Consider the following 23,781-nt stretch of genomic DNA (forward strand, 5'->3'; position numbering starts at 1 on the left):
CAAAACCACTGACTTTTTTTTGGTTTCTACACAAAACTCTAATTCAAGTCCAGTTTCCTTCAAATTCAGTCCAGGTGCTAAAAAAAAGTCTCTTGTTTTTCCAAGGAACACTCGACAGAATTTCTCTTCCCTGTATTCACATTTATAACATAGCCTCTAAATAGTCCAGTATTTTGTATTTTCTGGATTAAAGTGGCTCCATAGTGAATTTGTAGTCCTTCGATTCATAGACACTCACGAATTAATGTATATTTTTCCTCTTAGAAATTATTATTCCTTAGGATCTTGTGTTGTTATTTGCAAACTCTTTTATATTCTTTAGAAGATGAGCATGTGTGGGGGCAACTGGGTGGTTCAGTCGGTTAAGCATCCGAATTCAGCTCGGGTCATGATCTCATGGTTTGTGGGTTCGAGCCCTGCGTCGGGCTCTGTGTTGACAGCTCAGAGCCTCCCTTTCTCTCTGCCTTTTCCCCTACTCATGCTCTGTCTCTCTCTCTCTCAAAAATAAATAAGCATTTTAAAAGTTTAAAAAATTACTTTAAAAAAATAAAATGAGCATGTGTGTTATAAGTTAGCAATACAAAAAATAATAAAAACAAACCAGTTCTTTAGCATGACTTTAGTTACCATCCAGTGTAAAAATCTGGATTCATGGTAAATTCTGTAACTTTGGCTTTTATGTTATTTCACAGGTAGTCTTAGAATTCCGGATATTTATTTGGGTTTGGGGCCTCAGGGATAAATCATTGTATTTAACCTTTATGAGATTTCAAACCTAAAGTATAAACAGGGCCTCTTCTGCCCATTTCCTCCTCAGCCCCACTCTTGAATTTTGGTTAAAAATTGTGACTAGTGGCAATGCCTTTAATAATCAAATGATATGTTTGGAAATGTTAATATGCCTTCTAGAGCACAACCATAGAGAGGTACTATGGTCCCAGCATGTCTGGGTTCAAATAATTTCTCCACCGTTTATGAGACAGGTAACTGAAAAACTTATTCTCTTGTTGCCTCCATCTCTTGTCTGTGAAATATAAAATATAATTAATTCTAACCCAGAACTTTGGTGCAATGATTATATCAGTTAATTTATATAATAAAGTATCCATAATGTAGTGAAATTCAGTAAATACTAACTCTTAATATAGATTTTGAAGGATCTGGAAAATAATTATGATGTCATCCAGGTGGTGTGGGAGCCAGAATTATTTCTAGATGATCTAAAGGTGTCATATTTTCTCAGGATAAGTGAGAATATATACCTTTGGATAATTTTAGGGCAGATGATGAATTCAGACAGTTGCTTTCAAGCTTTAATGTATATTAGAATCACATGGTTTCCAGTTAAAATGCAGATTCTGACTCTGTAGGTTAGGGATGGGGCCTGAGATTTTCATTTCTAAAAGCTCCCAGGTGATGCTAACATTGTTTGGTACAGAGGTCACACTTTGAGTAGCATGACCTAGACAACTTCTTAAGAACCTTTGAATAAAAATATCTAATTTTATGTATGTATGCATGCATGTGTGTGTGTGTGTGTGTGTGTGTGTGTATAAAATACTTTATATGTCTCATATATAACAACATGTCTGCTACTGAGAAATAAACCAACTTAATCAACCTGGTGCATTTTGTCAATGTAGTAATCTCTTTTCCGTGTACACTATGTGTGTTAGTGACATGAAAGAGTTTCAGTAGATGTCTTTATAATTGTAAAGCTCTTCTTGAGATAGTAGCTTAGAACAGTGCTTTTCAAACTTTCACTCCGTTAGAACAGTGGTTTTCAAACTTTAGCTCCATGAGAATCACCTGGAGGGCTTGTTACCACTGGGTCTTTACTCCTAGAGTTTTTGATTCAGTAAGTCTGCGATGCAACTTGGGCATCTGCATTTCTAACCAGTTCCCAGGTGTTGCATTCTTAAGAATCATTGGCATAGAATGCTCATTGATTCTTTCCTGAAATCAGCCAGAGTCTAGCAATATTCTCTTACTTGAATCATCACTGTAGGCATACACTTCTGAACTTCCACTGGAGACATTTCAACATGGGTTGTTTTGAAATACTGTGATATTGTGACTTATAATAAAAAAAATATATACTTGCTTTTCTATCCTGTTCCTGGCATAGAGCCCCTAAAATCCTTGGAATTTCCTGTGACAAGAGTGATAAAGTTATCTTTTGTTATTAATGAGGTGACTCTTGGAAAGCCTTTAGATAACCTAAGGATAGGGGCTGGTTGCCTGGGAAACCAACCAAGTGGTTAAAGGGTTGGAACTTTCAGTATCCAATCCCAACTTAACTTCTAGAGAGGGGAGAGGAACTGGAGGTTAAAGGCCAACGGCCAATGATTTAATCATTCATAGCTGTGTAATGAAGCCTTTGTAAAAACCCAAAGGACAGTGTTTGGAGAGCTTCCAGGTTGGTGAACACATGGAGATTCTTGGAAAATGGCACATCTGGAGAGAACCTGGAAGCTCTGCATTCATTCCCCATGCCTTCCCCTGTGCATCTCTTCCATCTGGCTGTTTCTAACTTACATCCTTTTATAAGAAACCAGTGATCCAGGAAGCAAAATATTTCTTGGAGTTCTGTGAGCCACTCTAGCAAATTAATTGAACACAAAGAGGAGGTCATGGTAATCTTTAATTTATAGTCAGTCATTCAGAAGTACAGATAACAACCTGGACTTGCAACAGGCATCTGAAATAGGGAAAAGAGGGAGGGGTCTTATAGGGCTGAATCCCTAACCTGTGGTATCTGATGCTATCTCAGGGTAGTGGTGTCAGACTGAGTTGAATTAGAGGACACCCAGCTGATGTCTTGAGAGCTGCTTGTTGAGGTGGGGGGAACCTCTCTCCTGCCACATTGGATTCGGACTCAGAACACCAAAAAGATACCATTCCTAGAATCATGATTCTTAAATGTTTGAATTTGCTTACCAAGTCAGGGAACCAAAAGACCTCATCACCTCCCATTTATCCCCACACAATAAAACATCCCCAGAGTCAACAGCAAGAGAGGCACTGGTTTTGATTAAAGAACAGTGAAGTGATGCCTGTTTTGTATTACAGATAAATAAATTATTAATATATCCCAGATGTATTTAGTGCCAAGGCTGTCATGTTATAAACATGAAAAAGTAAACATGAATCACTAGAAGAATGCTCACTGGCCCCCAAATTTCACTGTCCACATGATAACCACTGATCTAATAGATAAAAGTCATGGATCTAAAAGACATCAGAACAGTGTCATCAGTTGAATTTCAGCATCCAACACATGGTATTTAGAAAGTAGTACAGAAAGTGTGCTCCACACTGCGTGAAATTAGACTTGGAGGTGAAGAGCAGCCAAAGGGTGAAGAGGGAAATTCACTGGATAAGGTTACTTGAGTAAGTCATATCTGCCATATTAACTTTTGCAACTTTAAAGGCCAGTTGTCCTGGTAGTTGGAATCTGCATCAGAACTCCACAAAAAGAATCATCTCAGGACCCATTAGTTCACCCTGGATTTGCTTAGCCTCTCAAGAAGGATAGCAGTGAGTAAGTTAGACTCCATTGTCAGGTTAGACTATGTGGAATGCTCTAACTTCTTTGATGGTGTACTTGGGGCTATTCTGGAAAGCATCGGTCTTTGCAATAGAGAGGTAGAGCCAATAGATGAGCTTCTACCATGCATTTAGCTTCATAGTTGACATCACTTGTTATGGAAAGCAATAACTATCAGGTGTTGGTACTCTTAGAGCAAATTATTACCTGCCTCAAATAGACTGAAGAAAGAGTAAAGAACTAATGGCCAGGAGCAGATCTTTAAAACATTGAATTATTATTAATAATCCTAGGATCTGGGCAAACTCTTGAAAATAATCCTACTATTTGACAAACCACAATGAACATTTTAACGGATCTGCTTACAAACTCATCATTGTGAAATGAAAGCATGGAGGAAACTGAAGCTATAATAAGATATAATATCCTTTAAATGGTGGTTTAATAAGCATCTAAAGTTACTGCTTCCCAGTTTAAAGCTGTACCCTGGCTATGAACACTAGTTTACTTGTCTTTTGCTTACTCAGTGTCCTACAACCTGAGTATTTACTAAGTGTGAGACACGATTTTACTGATTTAATATGTCTTGATTAATTTCCACAAGCAATATATGAGGTAGGTGTTTTTTTCTTTTACCTTAGAGGAAACAGAGACACCTAGAATTTGGTAACCTGTCCAAGGTCACACAGAAGGCAATAGATGCATAATTTAAACAAGGATATTTTGGAGACCAGAAACTGTGATGTCAGAAAACAAAATATGCTCTTCTCATCTAATGGTGGGAAATTTAGAATTCACAACTGATGTTCTATCTCCCAGGGAGTATGTTTACATAACAAGAGAATTTCAGAAAAAAAAATGTGTTTGTTGGGAGGCAGTATGGAGTAATAAAAAGAACAAGAACTAAGCAACAAGTTTGAGCCCTATCTACACATGGTGGTTTGAAGGAGGTCAGTTATTCCCTCCTTATACCTCACATTTCTTGCATATTAAATTTGGGTAATGGTTTAACAAAAATAGATGACCTCTGATATTAGATGTGCTTAATATTCTTGGGCTAGATGACTGAAGATATTTTTGATGCCACTGCACTTTCCACAAACCTCGTCACTGCCTGCGAATTGGGATATATCTGAAGTGATATATATTTTTTTATGCCCAAAGACAGCCAAGAACTTTTTCTTTCTATGGTTATGCTAAAATTTTAAGATAGTGTGTATCATTTCTTTTTTTGGTCTTGAAAAATACTCATGCCCTCAGAGATCTTAACTGAGATTTGTAATAAAATGGTTTTCTCTAGTGCTGGATTACTTTTTATTGTTTTGTTTCCCCAAATTCTAAATAGCTTCATAAATAACATATTTCAAACTCACGATATAACCATGGTAGAGCATGTGTCATTGCTTCTGTTTTTATGTTTAAATCTATAAATTTGCATTATTTTTTCAAGGAATATGATCATTTTCACTCAGGGCATATTTAAGATATGAGGTGGGACTTTTGCTACATACAAAGCCAATAAGTTGGCCATTATTTGCTCCTGTAACTAGGCACTACTGTGTTATGTGTGTGTGTGTTGGGGGGGGGGGACTTTAGTATATGTAAAGAGAGAATCATTAGCTATTTTAATTGAGGTAATTTAAAATTAGATTACAGAAAGAGACCAATCTTCCTCTCATCCCCCTGAAGATTTGACTATGAGAAGCCTCATATCTGGTTGTGCCTTCCACCTTCATTGGCTAAGATTTCAATCAGGTACTCTAAGGAATAATCTGGCAGGTTTCTCTTAGGACCCTTCAAAATTCAAAACTCTCTCAAGGGAAGAGACATGGAGGGGATAGCCCCTAAAGATGTAGCCCACTCCAGTGGAGACAAATGCTGGTTTTAGTTTCACCACTAGGTTTACTTGCGTGCAAAAGTTACCAATAAAATCCAGCTGTTTTAAATTTTGTCTACAGACCTGAAACCCAGCAAATTTGGCTTGGCTTCCTATTTTGCAGAAAATGTTTCACACGGCTGTAATCTGGAAAGACTGAAGTGTACAAACCCTTAACAGAAACAACAGGAGAACAGCTGTCTCCTACCTTCACTTTCTCCCACCTCTACCCTTAAAGCCTTGGGTGTTTTTAACAGAGGGGAAAATGTCTGCCTCTGAGCATGAAAGATGGTATGAATCATCCATGACTACCTTTGTTGTTTGCTCTAAGCCAAAAAGGAAAGATTAAAGAGTTGCCATTGATGAGTGAGACAACTCAACTTTTGGCATCACTAGAGAAGGAAGGAGCATTTAAGATCATGGAGGGAAATAAAACAACAAAACAATACTGTTACAATTTGAACAATAACAGGCTTCAGTATGTGAAAGCGTAGTGTTATCTTTTCCATTTTCCACTCTCGTGCTTTCATTGGCTTCATATAATCCCCTTGTTGCCTATAATTGGGGATGGAGTTAGTGCCAAAGCTGCATAAAATAAGCAATCTTTCCTTTATACTTTCTGTGCATCATGATTGTGTATGTGAAGTCATAAAAATAATTTATTATGAGCATGTGTATTCCTGGCTTAAAGAGCCAAGTATTCTTGTGACAACAGTATAATAGCATCACATGTATTCCTATAAAACACCATATGTGGGCACTTAATAGTTATTGCCCTGGCACCTATATACTGGGATATCATCTTAAAGGGAGACTCCTTAGAGTAAAGAACAATTGGCACTCAGACAAATAAAATCCTGTAGATGAGATAGGTGAACAAGGAGTAGAGATAATTATTAAGAATTCACTGATAACGACACTCTTTCATCTTCCGTTACTATATCAGATTGTCTCAAACCTCTTTCTAGAGGTTTTTTTCCCCCCATGGGTTCAGGAAAATCTTTTACAGCATTGCCAACATCGGCAAATATTCTCTCAGTCTCAAATTTGCAAGAATGCCCTAACATCACACAGATATGTAGTAAACCGTAAGAATGGGCACAGCATAATTTTTCTTCTTCTAAATATTATTCCTTGAAAAGCATTTATTTGGGGTTTGTGGTACAAATAACAGTGAGCAAACTGACTTTCAGTAGATAAGTAGATTAGTAGATAAGAGTGTGCAGAATGGACGAAAGCTGCTATATGGCACGGTGTGCTTGCCTGGTGATATGATGAGAGTGTGCATCTGTGACAGACAGAGACTATTGCTCATTGTCACTTTCCTTTCCACTGGCTTTCAGCTTAGTGTGGAATGGCTTCCTTTGGGTGCCACTAAGCCCGGAGAGTGGCTTTACCAATCCCAATATGCTTTGAGTATTCAGAAAACTCTGGGACTGGTGTTTGACTATTGCATTAGCACCTTATTCAAGTGGCCAGATGCTCACTGTAGGCATAGGTTAGGGACTTTCAAAGTAACTCAACTGAAGACAGAGGCCAGAGCCCACTCATTCCAGATTGTATGTCTACTTTAGTTGAGAGTCAAGGTGATCTGCAAGGAGAAAAGCCATATAAATTGGACTGTAGTGCTTTCTCCAAAGGGCAACTTAGCTTAGTGATACACTGCTGTGTGTCACTGGGGTCTATGTAGGAAGATGCCTCTGTTGATGTCTTTAGTGTCTAGGCAGCTATGATTCAGTACTTGCATCTCTCTTCACTCACTCTTCCTAGTGTAATGGCCTGAAACTTACAATAGTATTTTGTTTTAAGTACATATGGTAGTTATTACATGGAAAATGTACACTAAGCATATGTCTACAACCCTAATAGCTCCTTCCAACACTTCTACACGGCTGCTTCCACCCAGTCAATTTCTCTCACTGTTCTTTGGCCCAAATTTCCATTCCAGCACCCCTCCTCCTCTACAATGGAAATATTGTTGCTTTTAATTGTTTTGTTCTTTTTTTAAAAGTTTTTAATTCCAGTTAGTTAACATACAGTGTTATTATAATTTCAGGTGTACAAAATAGTGATTCGACATTAATTTGTTTTGTTCTTTTAATACTGCCAGGTAGCTGAAAGGGAACTTTTGAGGTGTAACATCTTTTACTGATACAAATATATACATATATATCTTTTTCAATCAGTAAATTACTTAGCAATTACTATCTATGTATCTTACTCTCCACCAACTGCTGGTTTTTTCAAAGGCCTTTACTTACTAAACTTAAATCCCTGACCTCTTCTCTCTTTCTAGTTATGAACTTCTATTAGCCTACCATAATGTGGTTTAGAATTTTATCTCCCTTCTGTCCACCTTCTGCCCTCCCTTCTGTCCTCCTTTCTGTCCAACCATGTGTTTTCCATTCTCTACCAGTGAATCTCCATCCTGACCATTCTCTATATCTAGGTCATTGGATTAGGAGACATTCAAGAGCAAAGAGGGTTGATAATGTCTCTAAGTTTCAGTTCTCTCATTTATAAAATGAAACTAGAATACCTAGCTTTGCAAGAGTTTTTTGAGGATGAAAATATTAAAACTCATATTAGGATAAGCAGGGTTTGTGGAATCTTTCATGAGAAATAATGTGCATCTGTAGGGAGGAAGAGAAAGGAAAACAAGGGTAAGAGAAGGGATTCCTTTGATGGTTCTTTTTCTCTACCCCTTGCCCCTTCCTATCCTCCTTTCCTTCCTTCCTTTCCTTAGAACAATCTTGGGCCAATTCACTGAAGTATCCTAAAACATCAAGTCGTCTCAAGAACCTAAGAGTCACCTCTCATTTAGTCCTCTGCGTTTTTGGTGTCAAATAAAACTACAAATGGCAAAATGTTTAATAACTATGTAATCTACTGAGCACTTCCTTTGTGTTCTTTTCACATACTGTCTTGTTTAATTTGGAACAATCAGTGCTGTGGTAGGTATTATCCCATTTTAAAAATAAAGGAGCAAAGTCTCAGTAAGTTGCCTAAAATGACAGCGCTGAGGTGAGGCCGAGCTGGTTTCTGATCCATACCCAATTCTAACATCTGTGCCTGCTATGTTTGAAATGTAGCCACACACTGTCTCTCTTCTCTACAATACTTTCTACCACCTATTTTTAGTTTTCATCTTCTCACATCTGAATTGTTTCGTAGTTAGTCTCCTCACCAAATGAGCCGATTCACTATGAGTAGACTAAGTCTCCATCTCTGTCCTGATCATGCTATTTCTGTCTGCAAAAGGCCTCTGTTGCTCTCCAGTGCTTCTTCTTTCCAACCTCAGCTGGGGTCTGAGGACAGAGAGATCACTAAACTTCATCAGATTCCCAAGAACACCCTGAATGCAAATCAGTCTTATTTCTCCCCATTCCTCAAATGTGTACCTTCCCTTAGCTCTCCCTGGTCGGTTCCCACCTCACTTTATTTAAATTATTTCCCTTACCTGAAACTAGATTGAGAACTTCATAAGAGTGGGGTCATGTATCATCCTACCAATATATTCCCATGCTGACTGCCATGGTGCTAGTTTTGAAGTAGGAAGTAATTACTTATCTGGAAAATCTTTATGTGGGTCCAAATATGGTGGTTTCTGCTACGGGGTCCTGTGGACATTCATAGGTGACTAGGTGTAAATGATCCATGAACCCCTTCTCGTTCTGCTGGAATGGGTCTCCTAAGTAGAGGGCAGATTTTAAATTCTCCATGTCCCCTGAGGACAAATTGAGAAATTGAAGTATGGCAGATTAACCGGCAGCAAATGTGGAATTAATGTTGCATCACACCAATCTCTCTAAGGGGCAATAGGAGTAGCCTTTGTGGGTCAGGCATCTCCCAAACCATAGGTTAAAAAATTTGCTTAACTCTCAGGAATAGAGAACAAGAGAAATTGTGGTGTCAGGTGCTTGTATATATGTATGCTTAATAGAGGAAATGATTATAAATGGTGCCTGTATTCAGGAACACAAAATACTATTAGTATGATATTATCTGGCTTTCCATTGACTAAATAAAAATAATTATCCTCAATAAGAATCCTATACCTACTCAAAATACATAAATATTTGTCTATCAATCACATATGCCGATGTTTTCTAAGTTTTTGTTTTGTTTTTAAAAATTTTATAAACATTTATTTATTTTTGAGAGACAGAGAGAGAGAGAGCATGAGTGGGGCAGACAGGGAGACACAGAATCTGAAGCAGACTCCAGACTCTGAGCTGTCATCACAGAGCCTGATATGGGCTCAAACTCACCAACCTTGAGATCATGACCAGAGCTGAATTCAGATGCTTAACCTACTGAGCCACCCAGGCACCCCTTCTAAGTTTTTTGTTTTTTTGCTTTTTTTATAAGTGGGTTCCTAGACATATTCCATGGAGAAAATAAATTTAGGTAAAGTGTCCCTTCTACTATAGTAAAAAAACAAAACAACACCACCAAAAACCTAGAAAACACTTGTAGGAAAAAAAAAAAGGACAGAATTTATTTTGTCAAATCTAAAATTTTCCAATCATTTACTTATAAGATATTTTATTTGGCTAACACATTAAAGGGTTCTACAGGAATCGTGTTTCACAGAAAACATTTAAATAACTTTGCCTCTTCTAACAAACTTTGAATTGACTATGTCCACTTGAAATCGGGTTTCTGAAATCGAAAATAACAGGGGATTCTGCTTCAGTGAATTGGCCCAAGATCTTTCCAAGGAGAGAAAGGAAGGAAAGGAGGATAGGAAAGGAAAAGGAACCATCAAAGGAATCCCTTCTCTTAGCCTTATTTTCCCTTCCCATTCTCCCTATAATTGTACCTTCTTTCTCATGGAAGTCTCCAAAAGCCCTGTTTATGCTAATGAGTTTTAATATTTTCATCCTCAAAAAAATCTCGTAAAGCTAGGTGTACTAGTTTTATTTTATAAATGAGAGAGTTGAAGCCGAGAGAAATTCTCAAAATTCTTTGCTTTGGATATCTCCTAATCCACTGACCAAAATATTAACTCTTTGCCCATCAGTATAACAAACCTGACCATTAGAATTTATTGCCAAATAGTTTCTTAATACATTATTGTTGACTGGGTGACCATACACATTACAGATGGGACTCTGAATTTTCATTTACAAAACTGATAATATGTGAAAAATATGTGATTTATCTAATGACTCTGGGTTAATGTCAAAGAAATAACTAAACATCATATAATCATACATTATTTGGTATATGTCACTACACAGTGACAGATGTGCTATTTCAAATGTAAAATTGCTAATATATGCTTTTTGGCCATTAGGTAATTGCATAGACATGGCATTATGATGGTCATATTATATTGCAAATTAAATAAATATGGTGTCTATTTTTAAGAAGTTTGCTATTTAAGGAAAACCAACAACATATATCATCCTTTAAATTCAGCTTTCTCCTAGAAATTTGCAAATTCATGTGCAGGGAAGAGATACTGCAATTATATATTTTTTCCCATTTTAAAACTCAATAATTTATAAAACTTTCTGAATTATTTCATCATTCCAAATGGCTATGAAGACTTTCCAAAATGTATCCCTTTTCTTCATTTTTTTCCTAACTCTCTTTTCCCTGGTGTTTTCAATCAGTTTATGAAAAATTGTGTAAGCTAGCCAGGTGAAGTCTTACACATTTTCAAAAGGGCAGACATTAGGGAATCATTCAATTCCAAGTGGAAACATCAGAAAGCAAAAGCTATCTGGACAATTAATGTATTGTCACATATACTTTTTCATAAAAATATTTCTGTATGTTAGAAACCTCCATATAGAAAAACAAAAACTATGAAATTGATTAAATACAGTGTAAATTATTCCCACTCTTATCTTACTTTTGTCTCATTACAAACTCTCCTAGTGCTTGTGTAATATAATTCAAGGTAAAAATTACTCTTAAATTTCAGGAACACATTTTCCCCCAATAAATTCATTCCAGATAGAGGCAGTTTTTAAACAGTGGGGTTATTTTATATATTTATCCAAGATTCAGGTTGTATCAATATAGACACAGATTATAGCAACCAAAGAAATAGCCAAGTCTGATTTTAAACAGTTATAACTGATCTTTTGTGCATTATTCTTTGTGTGCCCTTTGCCTGTTGAACACTCTGGAAAGCTTTATGTATAGTCCTAATTCTACATCTGTAAAAACAGAAAATGTTCATACTGATATCATAGTCTAAGATAACTACCTTGAAAATTGCAGCACTTATTTTTTTTTTAATTTCTGTTAAATGTCACAGTTTAAGTGGCTGATTTATTCGATTACACTGAAAATGATTAACATATTTCAGAAGGGTACACAAGTTGAAACATCTTACAGGTGTATATGAGTCATTTCAGAAGCTTTAGTTATTAGCTTTATGTCACCTTTTCTATTGCAGATTTCAGCAACAGAAACATACATGGTCATGAACATTTGTAAGCAGATATTACTATTAAATGCTTCTTATCGTGCAACACTGTCAAATACAACTTGCCCCTCTTACTTTTCAAGGTTATTTCTCAATCCAATTGGCTGCCACACCGGATAACATTGAAAGTGTTTTACATACTTTTGTAGATTACATCTTTACTATTTACCAAATCTGTGATCTTGGACAAGATAACTATTCTGAGTCTGAGGTTTTTTTTGTTTTTTTTGTTTTTTTTTTATCAAGTTGAGATAATAATTCCTATTTGGCTAGATGTTATAAAGTTTAGCAGTGTTTGTCAAAGTGCCTTTTAAAGTATGAAGCATCATATATACAGAAGTAAAGCATTTTGTGTATTGGATGAGTATGTATATGCATTTCTTTCTGTGTATGTGTGTATTCTGTCAGCAGCAGCATCTGGGGAGTTGTAAGAAATTCAGAATTTCTGCCTCATCCCAGACTTACTGACTCGAAATTCGCATTTTAAGGTAAACTGTGATTCATGTTAAAGTTTGAAAACCATTGCTACATGAGGTCTCCTTACAGTCTGATCTTTCTCCCTCCACAAAAACAAACATACATGTATGTAGCAACCAGAGGGCTAGGCAAAAGAAGGTAGGTTTATCATCATGAGGTGATAAAAGAGAAGTCTAGAATACTTTATATTTTAACTAGAACTGACCATCAACAGTAGTGGAAAGATAGAAGGTGTGAAATGGCTCATTCCTAGAATAGTTTTACTTGTGTCAACAGTGAGGAAGAATGGAAAGTTTGAATTAGATCATCTAAGGAATCCCATCCAGTTTGTAATTCCGCTATGTATATATAATCACATATTTATTGACATATACTCTAACCATGAATATTTAATCCTATTTTCAATCTGTGTCTTTAGATATATTTTATATGAGCCCACAGGTGACATATATTTTTAATTCCAAAATGTAAAAGTATTGCCTTCTAAGTCAATCATAGTGGGCACCTGGTTGAATCAGTCAGTTAAGTGTCTGACTCTTGGTTTCAGCTCAGATCATGATCTCATGGTTCAGAGGTTCGAGCCCCACTATCAGGTTCTGCACTGGTAGCACAGAGCCTGATAGGGATTCTCTCTCTCTCTCTCTCTCTCTCTCTCTGCCCCTCTCCATTGGCACTGTCTCTGTCTCTCTCAAAATAAATAAATAAAATTAAAAAAAATAAAATAATCTAGTGTTGGTTATCAGATACCGATACATAATTTGCATTCTAATTGCTGTCTCAGTTGCTATTTCATTATTTGCAGAAACTATTAAGGAAAATGTAGAAAATTCGAGATATTTTAGTAGCGCAGCTGAGACTCACTATAATCTCTAAGCAAATCTACTTGACGTGTGAACAACACTGTTATTCAACGGAGGGCCGAAGAGTAGTTGCCAGGCTTGTCAATACCGTCATTCACTAACACTGAGCTTTTTGGTTCATGCCAAAAGATCAAGGCAAATGTTCTACAGGGTACTTATTCAAGGAGACGTTTTTTGCTTTTGCTTTTGTTGACATACAGAGAACTGTACATATTTAATATATACAGCTTGATGAGCTTCAAGGTAAATATACACCAGGAAACTACCACCACTATTATCTACACCATAAGTATAATCTGTATCACCTCCACAAGTTTCTTCCTGTCCTCTATTTGCTATTATTTTGCATGTGTGATAAGAGCATTTAACTTAATAGGTACCTGTGAGAAAATGTTTAAGTGTAAAATATAGCATTGCTAGCAATAGGCGCTATGGCGTATAGTAGGTCTCTAGGACTTACTCATTTTGCATAACTGAAATTTTGTACCTTTGGATTATGTTGGAGGAGGTCGCCAGAAGATATTACTGTTGGTTGACATGTGAGCTATACCAGGACAATTGGAGGATCCTTGCCACCTTCCCTGTTCTTGGAATATGCATTCTATTCACTGTTCTCATAGCCAGAGGTGTTTCAAAGATGCAGTCTTGAGAGAGCAATGTGTTGTTGAGACCATATGGACTGTCTGTGTGGCTGAACCCCATTTAAGACATCTGTATAAACTTTTACTTTTCTGGTGGGTTAGTGCCAAGATCTACTATCTTGTGAGTGCCCAAGACAAGCCTCGTATATAAGTTCCCTTGTTAAAACCGCCACCTACAAATCTGGAATGGCTTACCTTTTTCTTTAGTTTTTCCTTGCCCTCTGTGTATGGGGGGCTGATTATAGATTTCATCAGGGAATTCCTGAGGATTGCAAACTAGCAGGCTAATACCTCTAAATTTCCCTTTCTCCCTAACCCCTGGCAACCATTTGTTTACCCATACATAGTGCAAGAAGATAAATCTAAGACATTGTTTTATCTTCTTTGGAGTTTATGCCCTAAATAAATGAATGTGCTTTGTTGATGCATGTTATGTCTATTAAGGTCAAGCATATTATTTGCTCAATTTACTTTTTACGACATACATTTTAGAAGCAGTGGAGTTATATTGTCATTGTATGTTTTTAATACCTCAGCTTATCACATTACTAATGTATTGTTTTTTTTCATACTTTAAAGATGTTTATATATTTTCCTTTCTTCCCAACTGCAACGCTTTTTAGATTCATCTTAGAAGGTTTTATACACTAATAATTGAAAGAGTCCATGATACATGAATATCACTACTGATTATTAAGTGAAAAAATTCAAAAATTATTTCCAATTTGGGAACTGAAATACCTTCAGGTGAGAAAATAATGGCCAAATTAGAAATAGCTCCAATCCTTGGATATGCAAGAAGGTCGTCCTTGAATTTTCATTCTTACTATGATATTGCCATGGTATTGGCAATCTTTTCCTTAAAAATGGAAAGAAGACAATAAAATTTAACTATGCCATGTGATACATTAACAATTAAAATAAATAACTATAAAATATATTTTTTAAATTATTCTCTGCAAAAGTTTTTTTGTGATTATATTTACTTTCTATTTCAACTATTCTGACATTTATTTTTAAATTTTTTTATATGTTTTTATTTTTGAGACAGAGAGAGACAGAACATGAGCAGGGGAGGGGCAGAGAGAGAGGGAGACACAGAATCTGAAGCAGGCTCCAGGCTCTGAGCTGTCAATACGGAGCCCGATGCGGGTCTCAAACCCACAGACTGTGAGATCATGACCTGAGCTGAGGTTGGATGTTCAACCGACTGAGCCACCCAGGCACCCCATGACATTTATTTTTAAATCATTAGATTTTATATGATGTATCATATCTTTAATTATGTATTTACCATATCATATAAATTATACAAAGTAAAGTTTTAGATCCCATCAGCCCTCAGCCACTGCTGCACAAGGATTTTGAAAAGAAAAGAAAAGAAAAAAAAGGAATGATCAGATCTCTGTAGCTCATTTGGGGAGAACACTATTTAAATTTGTTCTTAACATAAGGCTGAAATTAATCTTGATTTCCCGTCAAATGTACAGGGATTTTACAATATAGTTCATAATAGTGTTTAACTCCTCTAGGGTACGAGTTAAGATAAACAAGTCACTGACAGTGTTTATCTATAAATATAGCAGATGGTGTGGGACCGAGGTTGGTTATTAACTCTGCCGACTTTAATTTCATGGTTATAAAACATTGTAAACCTCACTGTTTATAAAAGGCAGAAGAGAATCTCCAATGGGCTTCAGTAGCCAAGAAACCCTCTGTAACATTAATCTCTCTAACTGATATTCGGTATCCTCCTAGGGGGCAATATTTAAGATTGTGGAGTGATTGCTAGACACATTAAAATTTTCACTGGGATCATTAGCTAACATTTCTGTCATTGATCTATTATAACTTTGTTAATGAGTTCCATGTGAGTGAAATTTAGTGAATGAGACGATTCTTTCTAAATTTTGCTAGGTGAATGTTTAACAATCACTTTAGGCAGATATATTTAAAAGGTAGCCTAATTTGTCAAAATAGTGACCTTTTTTCTTATGCAAAGATGAATCATTGTACCTAACTAGACCAAATGTACTTAGGGATAGAATTTCATAAAGGAAAATATAGCATCATTCACATAATTATCCAGTGTACATTATATACGTTTACATTCGAACCATGAATCTGCCTCAAAATGCTATAGAATTAAAACATTTTTAAATGTTTACAACATCACAAAATGCCATAGATTTTTTTCTTTTTCTTTTTTCTTTTTCTTTTCTTTTTTCTTTTAGAGAGAAAGAGAGCATGAGTGGGGGAAAGGGGCAGAGGGGCAGAGAAAGAGAATCTTAAGCAGGTTCCACACCCGGCATGGAATCTGACACAGGGCTATCTCAGGACCCTTGAATTATGACCTGAGCTGAAATCAAGAGTTGGACACTCAACCAACTGAGCCACCATAGATTTTTTTTAAAGTAAAACTACTCTTCATATTCTGAATTGATTTGAATTAAACTTTTAATATAAGTTGTTTCACTAAAATTTGTAAGATAAATTTGATTAAGATCCGTCCAAAAAAAGAAACCACTAGTATAAAAATGGTATTTGAAATAGCTCAATTTTTCTATTCTAACTTTAGTGAACAACAAAAAATATTTTATAACCAAAAAATTGAAAAACAAATTACACAATCTACCTTTATTACTTTTACATTTAGAAGAGTAATGTAAACTGATTGCATTACAGATTTTTCAGTTCCTAAGAAAGACTTCTAGAAATATATAATAATCCAATATGTAAATCAGAGATTTAAAAATCTTGAGCTAAAATATTTTCACTGCATTAGAGTTTAGACTTCTCGAAAATAGGTTTTCTAATAAAAAAAAAAACAACAACCTCACTTTTCTACCTCTTATGTTTGGCTCCTTCTCTTGGCTCCACCCTGAGACCTTTGTTACTGATCTGAAGTCTGTCTTCTGTGCTTTCTGGTGATTATTCCTAACATAGACCTCAAATGTTGGCTTCCAAGCAGTTGGCTTCTGAACAGCAGCAACGCCAGGTGGAGAGAGGATGAAATGGGACTAATGGTAATATGTCTTCTCATCTCCCTTCCTACTCAAACCCTATTGTCACTTATTGTCATCAGATGTATTTCCACTATGTGATGCACTCATTTCTACAAACAGCAGTCTACTCATACTTAGTGTTCCAGTTCTCAAAGTACATGAAACAATCAGAGAGGACAGCAAATCCTGTCTCAAGAGGAAGATTTATCTCATGAGATCCTTCACCTTTTTGAAAGACTCAAATTTTACCTGAATCTTCATCATCAAAGAAATTGGTTATTGGGCTATTGGTATGTTTGATATTCATATTTGCATTGAATTGAGTCAAAGCTAGGAGTGATTTCATTTCAAATTATCAGTGAAAGGCACCTAAAATGAACCTGTTAATTAATTTTAAGGATCACACATTTTTCTCTTGTGAATTGTGAAGTAAGTTAGAAATGCATTTAGCAAAATACTCCCATGAAGACTACGGCCATAGAGCAGCCAGGAGATTCCCCTAAGGGTAACAAAAAATAGGTAGCAACAATAGAAATTGAAGGAATTTAAAAGAGACATAATAGTGAAATAAGTAAAGTTGGATGTTGAAGTCTGAGTGGAGGGGTGAACAGAGTGATTGTAGTTTAGAAAGTCTATTGGAATTCATAACTACAGTGAGTCTTAGGGAGAATTGATATTGTTAAAATCACATTAAAACAACAATTCTTGTAAAAAAAAGGAATCTTTTATTTATCATAATGGGTAGCCTAAACTTGCTGCTTTTTCCCCCTAGTCTTTGTATAAAGTGCAATGAACTGCCATAAAGTGTAATCCACTTTTCTAATTATCATTTGGAAAAAAAAAAAGACAAAACAGTTTCTGTAAAGAAATGATCTGATTAAAAGGTAGAAAAAAGAGGTGTTAAAATGTAAGGAAAGTGCTCCCACTTTTATCTTTATCAGATTTTATTAAGATAGTGTAATAAATAAATTGCTGCTCTGTAATACAATATAAAGCAAATTGCAACCCATGGAGAAAAAGTAATGTGAAACATTTAAATACTGTAATCTCATTTTCATTATTCTCTTTCAGATTACCCGACCCTGTCTAATGTCAAAGGCATTGCATTGCATAAAAGAAAACATGCGAAGGAAATAACTCTAAGTGGATTTCATTCCCCCTTCAACGGTCAGTTAAAAAAAATCTATCCTCTATTTTTACTATTTATTCTCACTAAAAATCCATTAATTTTTTTTTTTTTTAATCTTGTGTTTCTAGGAGAAGTAATCTATGCTGTCATGTGCATGACAGTCACCTGTGGAATCCTTCTCCTGGTTATGCTCAAGCTGAGGTAACTGGATACAACTCAGAAGGGAAGGGCTGGAACAGAATCAGCCTAGTTAAAGCACATTTCACAATGGCAGACTTTACAAAGGGCCTGAGAATGAAAGCTTCTCTGTTAAGACATACTAAATCATTTTTTAATGTGGGATAGGTCCATGGAAATGTTACTCTAAGTCTTCACATGCAAGAGAAATGTGATCAGGGAGAATTTTTTTATGTTGCATTTTACAAGCACATGTGCATTGTTCCCCCCAATTAAACTGTTATCAATCTTTCCCCTGGTTTTCCTACAAAATCCGAGTTGAACTTTGCTGCATTCCTTATTCAAATCATTTGCAGAATTGATCAGCTAACAGCACGGAGCTGTTGTGTGCTTCACACAGTTTATATTTACCTGAATTTTTCCTCTTCCCTCTAATTTCTTATGTGCAAAAAAACTTTGTTCATGTTTTAATATGCAATTATTAAAAGAGATTTAATGAGGCCTCCCAAGGACCCTTAGAAAGACTTATTACTATTTCCTGACATTCATTCACTCTTTCCAAATCTTTTTCCTTGGCTGCCCTCGTTGCTGGAATGCGGTAATGTTCCAGCGGCCATGCGAGACTTAACATTAGCGATATATCAATCTCTAGATTTCTAAATGTCCAAGGTCTAAATTTTTCCACTTATTTAACATTGACAAATAGGTATAAATGGTGTCCATCTGCTTATCTTTCATTTAAGAAAACTCGTATTTATAAATCAATGATGTTCATTGGCTTATTCATTATACATGTGTGTATATTTGCGTATAATTTGAGTATCATGTAATGAAGAAATATGTCTGTTGCATATATGAATATATATCATGTACACACACACACACACACACACACGTAAAATACTTATCAGTACGATGAGGCCTAGCAAAGAGCACCCAACAATAGACATTTCTTTGATGACATTCACAGAGGAGGACTCCGTAAACTACCCAGTGCGTGCATACGTGTTGCTCCTTCAGAAAACTGGCGCTGTTGAGGCCTTGACAACCAGGCAGATAAAATCAAAGACTTAAGTGAGGAGGTGTAGGGCAGTACCAAGAGCTCAGGCATAGGAGTCTATGTTCTGACTAAAGATATTCAAATGTATTTATTTTGAAATGTAATATCCACTTGTTGGATCCCACTCCACTGAACCATTAACTTGGAGCTTACCAACACCAGTACCCAAACGCATTGCTTTTCTCCAAGGCTTTAAAAGCTGTATTTGTATGAGAAGATGTTTCTTGGGTTCCAAGATACAGTTTAAAGGCCAAATAATTAGAATCATTTTCTAAGGGGGAAAATGACATTGGGATTTATTAAACTTAACTTTATTTGGTTTAAAATATTTGAGAGCACTGTTCAGTTACTGGGCCTACCTAGACATTCCATCACAGACATATTGTTCAGAGAGGCACAGATGGTTTTCTAGCCTAGCAAAAATCTTATTTTAATTGTTCTGAATCTTTATTTCTTAGGCAAACATAATGTGTAAAGTTAGTATCTACCACACAGGCCAGTCAGTTTTTACAGATTACCGTTGTGCCATAAATAAATAAGGTGTTGCCTATTGAAATTCCCTGTGTGTCAGCTGTAAGTTCATTTCCTTTCTCATTTGCATAGAAAGGCCTCTCCCTTCATTGCATGAGACTGTGGATGTTTTAGACAAAAATCTTGAATTTACTGTAATGTGTATTTTAAGGCAAATCGTTCATACTCTTAAGTACACCACATTTAGTTACAAATTATTTTCTATACGATTTAAAATTGATCCTTAACCCTTAATCTGAATGATCCAGAAAGTAAATGATCTAGGTTAAGTAAATGACAAAATTATACGCTGTCATGAAAAGAACAAAGCAAACAAAAGCATCAGTAACAACAAAGCTCATGTTACCCTACATCTGGAGATGACTGGTGCTTCCTTAATGAAAGAAGGCTGATAGCCACTTCAGACATTGTTCCCTCTCTTAGTGGTCAGTCAGGTTTAATCCATGTGAATACCTTCTGCAACACAGGTTAGCATTTTTACATTTGTTTCATGTTATGCAAAATTAAAACAACCCTCAGTCTTCAGAGAAATTTGCAGAGAAACCAATAACTTAAATTTTAATATTTAAAACTTAAAAATTAAATAAAAATAAATAATTGGAAACTTAAATGTAATTTAAAAGATTCTTTAAAAAAATGATTTCTTGGCAATCACAGTTAAATGCATGATGCTTCTTAGAAAGACCATAAGATATTTGACTATTGGGACTTTACATTCAGAAACTTGATTATGTTTTTCTCTCTGGGCATAGAATCCATCCAAAACTAAGCACACAGAAGCTCATTTGTAAAAATCATGAGAATGGCATGTTGTTAACTTTTACTTTTACTTTTATATAGAACTTCCAGAATATCAAGTCAAACAAGAGATCATTCACCAGTCCAAATACTGGAGGAATTATGATTCATTAAGAGTCACGAATCATTAACAATCACTTTCTTTACAGGAAGTCTTTGTACCAGTCAACAGAATATCCCATCTGCCACCAATAAGGAAAATGTGAAGATGGATCTGATGATATTAGATCGTTAGTATAATAATATAAGAAATGGTAATATGGCATGGTGTTAGATTTACTTTTGTCTTAAGAAGATATTCGAGTAAAAATATCTGGTGGTATCTTTTATGACATTGGTAGAAAATTGAAGTCTCCCTTGAAGGCAAAATGTGTTATCTCAAGTTACAGTCTGCATGATTTGTTTCATGGTAAATTTGAATCCATGTGATAGTAATTAGTTGCATCAAAATATGACATATTACGGTTAGCAGGGTTTTTTTTTTCTGATCAATTTTACAAATTCCCATTGGCTTGCCAAAAGTAAAATGCTAATAGATATATCCAGTATAATTTGTTATTTGTGTATTCTTACTCAGTGTCACATCACACATCATGGTATCTTTGTTTTTGTAACTTAAATACTGTAGAATTTTGCTTTTGTAACTTGGTATCTTTATTTCATACAAAAATGTAGAACAACACATTGCCTGAAAAAAATCAATATGCATTTTAATAATGACATACTTCATTTGTGAATTTAATTTTTTCTATGTTAATTACTATGAACTTCTTTGGTAACAAAGTAATACTATAATTGTATATTCTATATTGTTACTTTTGGCCAGATTTGGCAGCAGAGTGCAATTGTGATTAGAAAATTGTGAACAAGTTGTTTGTTAGTTTAGTTTTTGGTATATATATGCTTTTCAACTCTCTGCAATCACATTAATACCCACTGCTATGAATGAATAGGAGGTTTAATTGTCCACAGTGGCACAGAGACACAAATATTCAATAATCTGAGAATATTAATAAATAGTGATATATTCACACTTAAAGGTTGAATATTTTCTGTTTCGTCTCATATCTATTGCTATGTTTCTATTGTTTACTATGCTTCAGATTAAATAGTCTATATTAAATTAAATTTGAAGTTATCATTTGGCTATCATTACTCAAAGTAACTGAAAAAGCTATCCTTTATCTTTTAAAACAGGGAAGAATGATTTGGTGAGTCACAAATCTCCCTCAAGGAGTTCTACATATTGAAGAGTCTTTGAGCTCTCTACGTTATGTGAAGAGAATGTAGACATTTCTTTCTCCAATCCCTGCCATTTAACATGGGCTTGCTAATGTCCTGGAAACAGAAACTGTTTCTGGAAAACTGAGGAAAGAAGTCAAGTTGCTTTTAGAAATATGTTCATGTACAGCAGAGAAGGTGAGGACAGTGTGAAATAGATGATGCCCTTATAAAACAGAATCTTGTCTCCTAGACCAGCAAGAATGAACAGGCCATTGGGGGTAGAGTTGCAGAAGCAGGAATCCACATGCAGCATTTGGAGAACTTTAAAGAATCAGCTGTCTCTTGACAGGGAGTCCAAATTGAGAAAATATGGAACATAAAACTGACAAACACCATGACTGAGACACAAAAGGTCCTTAAACATGTGGCTCAGAAGTCAAGATACCATAAATGTGGCTTTCTGGCCCCTTCAGAGCATGGCCCACAAGCCACCCCCATCTTTCATTCTTCTGTTCTTTAGAAAGCCTTTCCTCACAGCCTTTCCCTACTCTGGAGTTAGGTACTCCTGCTCAGTGCTTCCCCATCTTAGGCTACTATATCTTACTGCAATTTATTTTTCATCATTGTTTTTCTTAGTAAATTGTAAACATGCTGATTGAATCTGTTGGTTCATCTCTGATATCCCTTTCTTTACACATTTAATAAAAACTGTTTAATGAATGAATTGGAAAGCTATAAAGTGCCACAAAATAGTTTGAAACAAGGGAGTGACATCCAATATATGAATGAGAAGAGGCAGGCAGGCAGAAATGGAAATGATGGACTGAAGATGGCGAACACTGATGTCAGCGTGCTAAAAATGCACTGCAGTGTTGAGCTAGGAAATATTGAAAACCCTGGGCGCCTGGGTGGCTCAGTCGGTTGAATGTCAGACTTTGGCTCAGGTCATGATCTCCTGGTTCATGAGTTCAAGCCCCAAGTCAGAACCTGGAGCCTGTTTTGGATTCTGTGTCACCCTCTCTCTCTCTGCCCCTCCCCCTCACATACGCTGTCTCTCTCTCTAAAATAAACGACCATTAAAAACTTAAAAAATAAATATTGAAAACTTGCATTAACCCATATGTTCAACACATATTTACTGAACATGTACTATATACCAGCATTGTACTAGGCACTGGAGATAGAGTTCTGAACAAAGTCTTCTTGGAAATTTGAAAAACATACAAATAAAGACAGTAGTTTGTAAAAGTGCTATATACAACTAAGAAATGATAAGCTGAAGGAAAAACAAATGATAGGCTCAGGTGTCAGTAAAGTGATGTTAAAGGGAAGTAGCAGAGACGGGAGAGAGCAGATGTGCATAAATATTTCATAAATAGAATGGATAGCAACTCGGGATGAAATGTTTGAGAGAAGAATGTTGTAGAGATCATGGTAGGAACAGAGATTAAGAGTAGCCTTCTGGTTTGTTGTGCCATTGGGTAAACTATGGCACTCTCTAGCAAATCAGTTCACATAGGGGGAAGATGAACTTGGAATGGGAAAAGGCAGTATAGCAGTTACCTTCAGATCTGTTCTTCCCTTTGTTCACCTTGTATATACTCCAGGAGGCTGACCTGTATGAAATATAGGTTCTCTTGTCCTCCAGCCTCCAGTTGGGTTCAGACAATAGTGAGAAGATGGGAGGAGATATTCCCCTGAATCCCTCCATAAAGGCCTACCTTGGGATGGCTGCCTCCCTTCTATCAGTGTGGCATATTCTATATGAATCTCTCCTTCTGTGTTCCAGAAACATTTCCTTTTCCCTTCAGCATTAGCAGTATTAATGAGTAACTCAGCTGTTACTAGTCTTGAGTTCCCGAGTTACAGGATTACCCCTCCTGGTGTTCTGGTGTTCTACAACTACCTACACCTGTGTAAAGACTCCCTCAATCAAATACTTTTAGAGTCCTCCAGTTTTAGATAACTTGGACTTTATATTAACTTGAGGATACTATTTGTTTCC

General features: G+C 35.9%; 1 protein-coding gene across 4 annotated transcripts in view; it reads left to right on the top strand.

Annotated features, from left to right (window-relative positions):
• Nucleotides 1-21,595, top strand: part of GFRAL (GDNF family receptor alpha like) — a 63,100-nt gene extending 41,505 nt beyond the window's left edge. For 3 of the 4 annotated variants that reach the window (XM_045057673.1, XM_045057669.1, XM_045057672.1), the window contains 3 exons: nucleotides 17,929-18,024; nucleotides 18,115-18,187; nucleotides 20,595-21,595. In XM_045057673.1, coding sequence (XP_044913608.1) covers nucleotides 17,929-18,024; nucleotides 18,115-18,187; nucleotides 20,595-20,658 — 233 coding nt within the window. In that variant the 3' untranslated portion in view covers nucleotides 20,659-21,595. The remainder of the gene's footprint in view (nucleotides 1-17,928; nucleotides 18,025-18,114; nucleotides 18,188-20,594) is intronic. The other variant, XM_045057671.1, reaches the window with a different exon arrangement.
• The last annotated feature ends 2,186 nt before the right edge of the window (nucleotides 21,596-23,781 follow it).

The sequence above is a fragment of the Felis catus genome, chromosome B2 (genome assembly GCF_018350175.1).
Source record: "Felis catus isolate Fca126 chromosome B2, F.catus_Fca126_mat1.0, whole genome shotgun sequence".
Taxonomy (NCBI): domain Eukaryota; kingdom Metazoa; phylum Chordata; class Mammalia; order Carnivora; family Felidae; genus Felis; species Felis catus.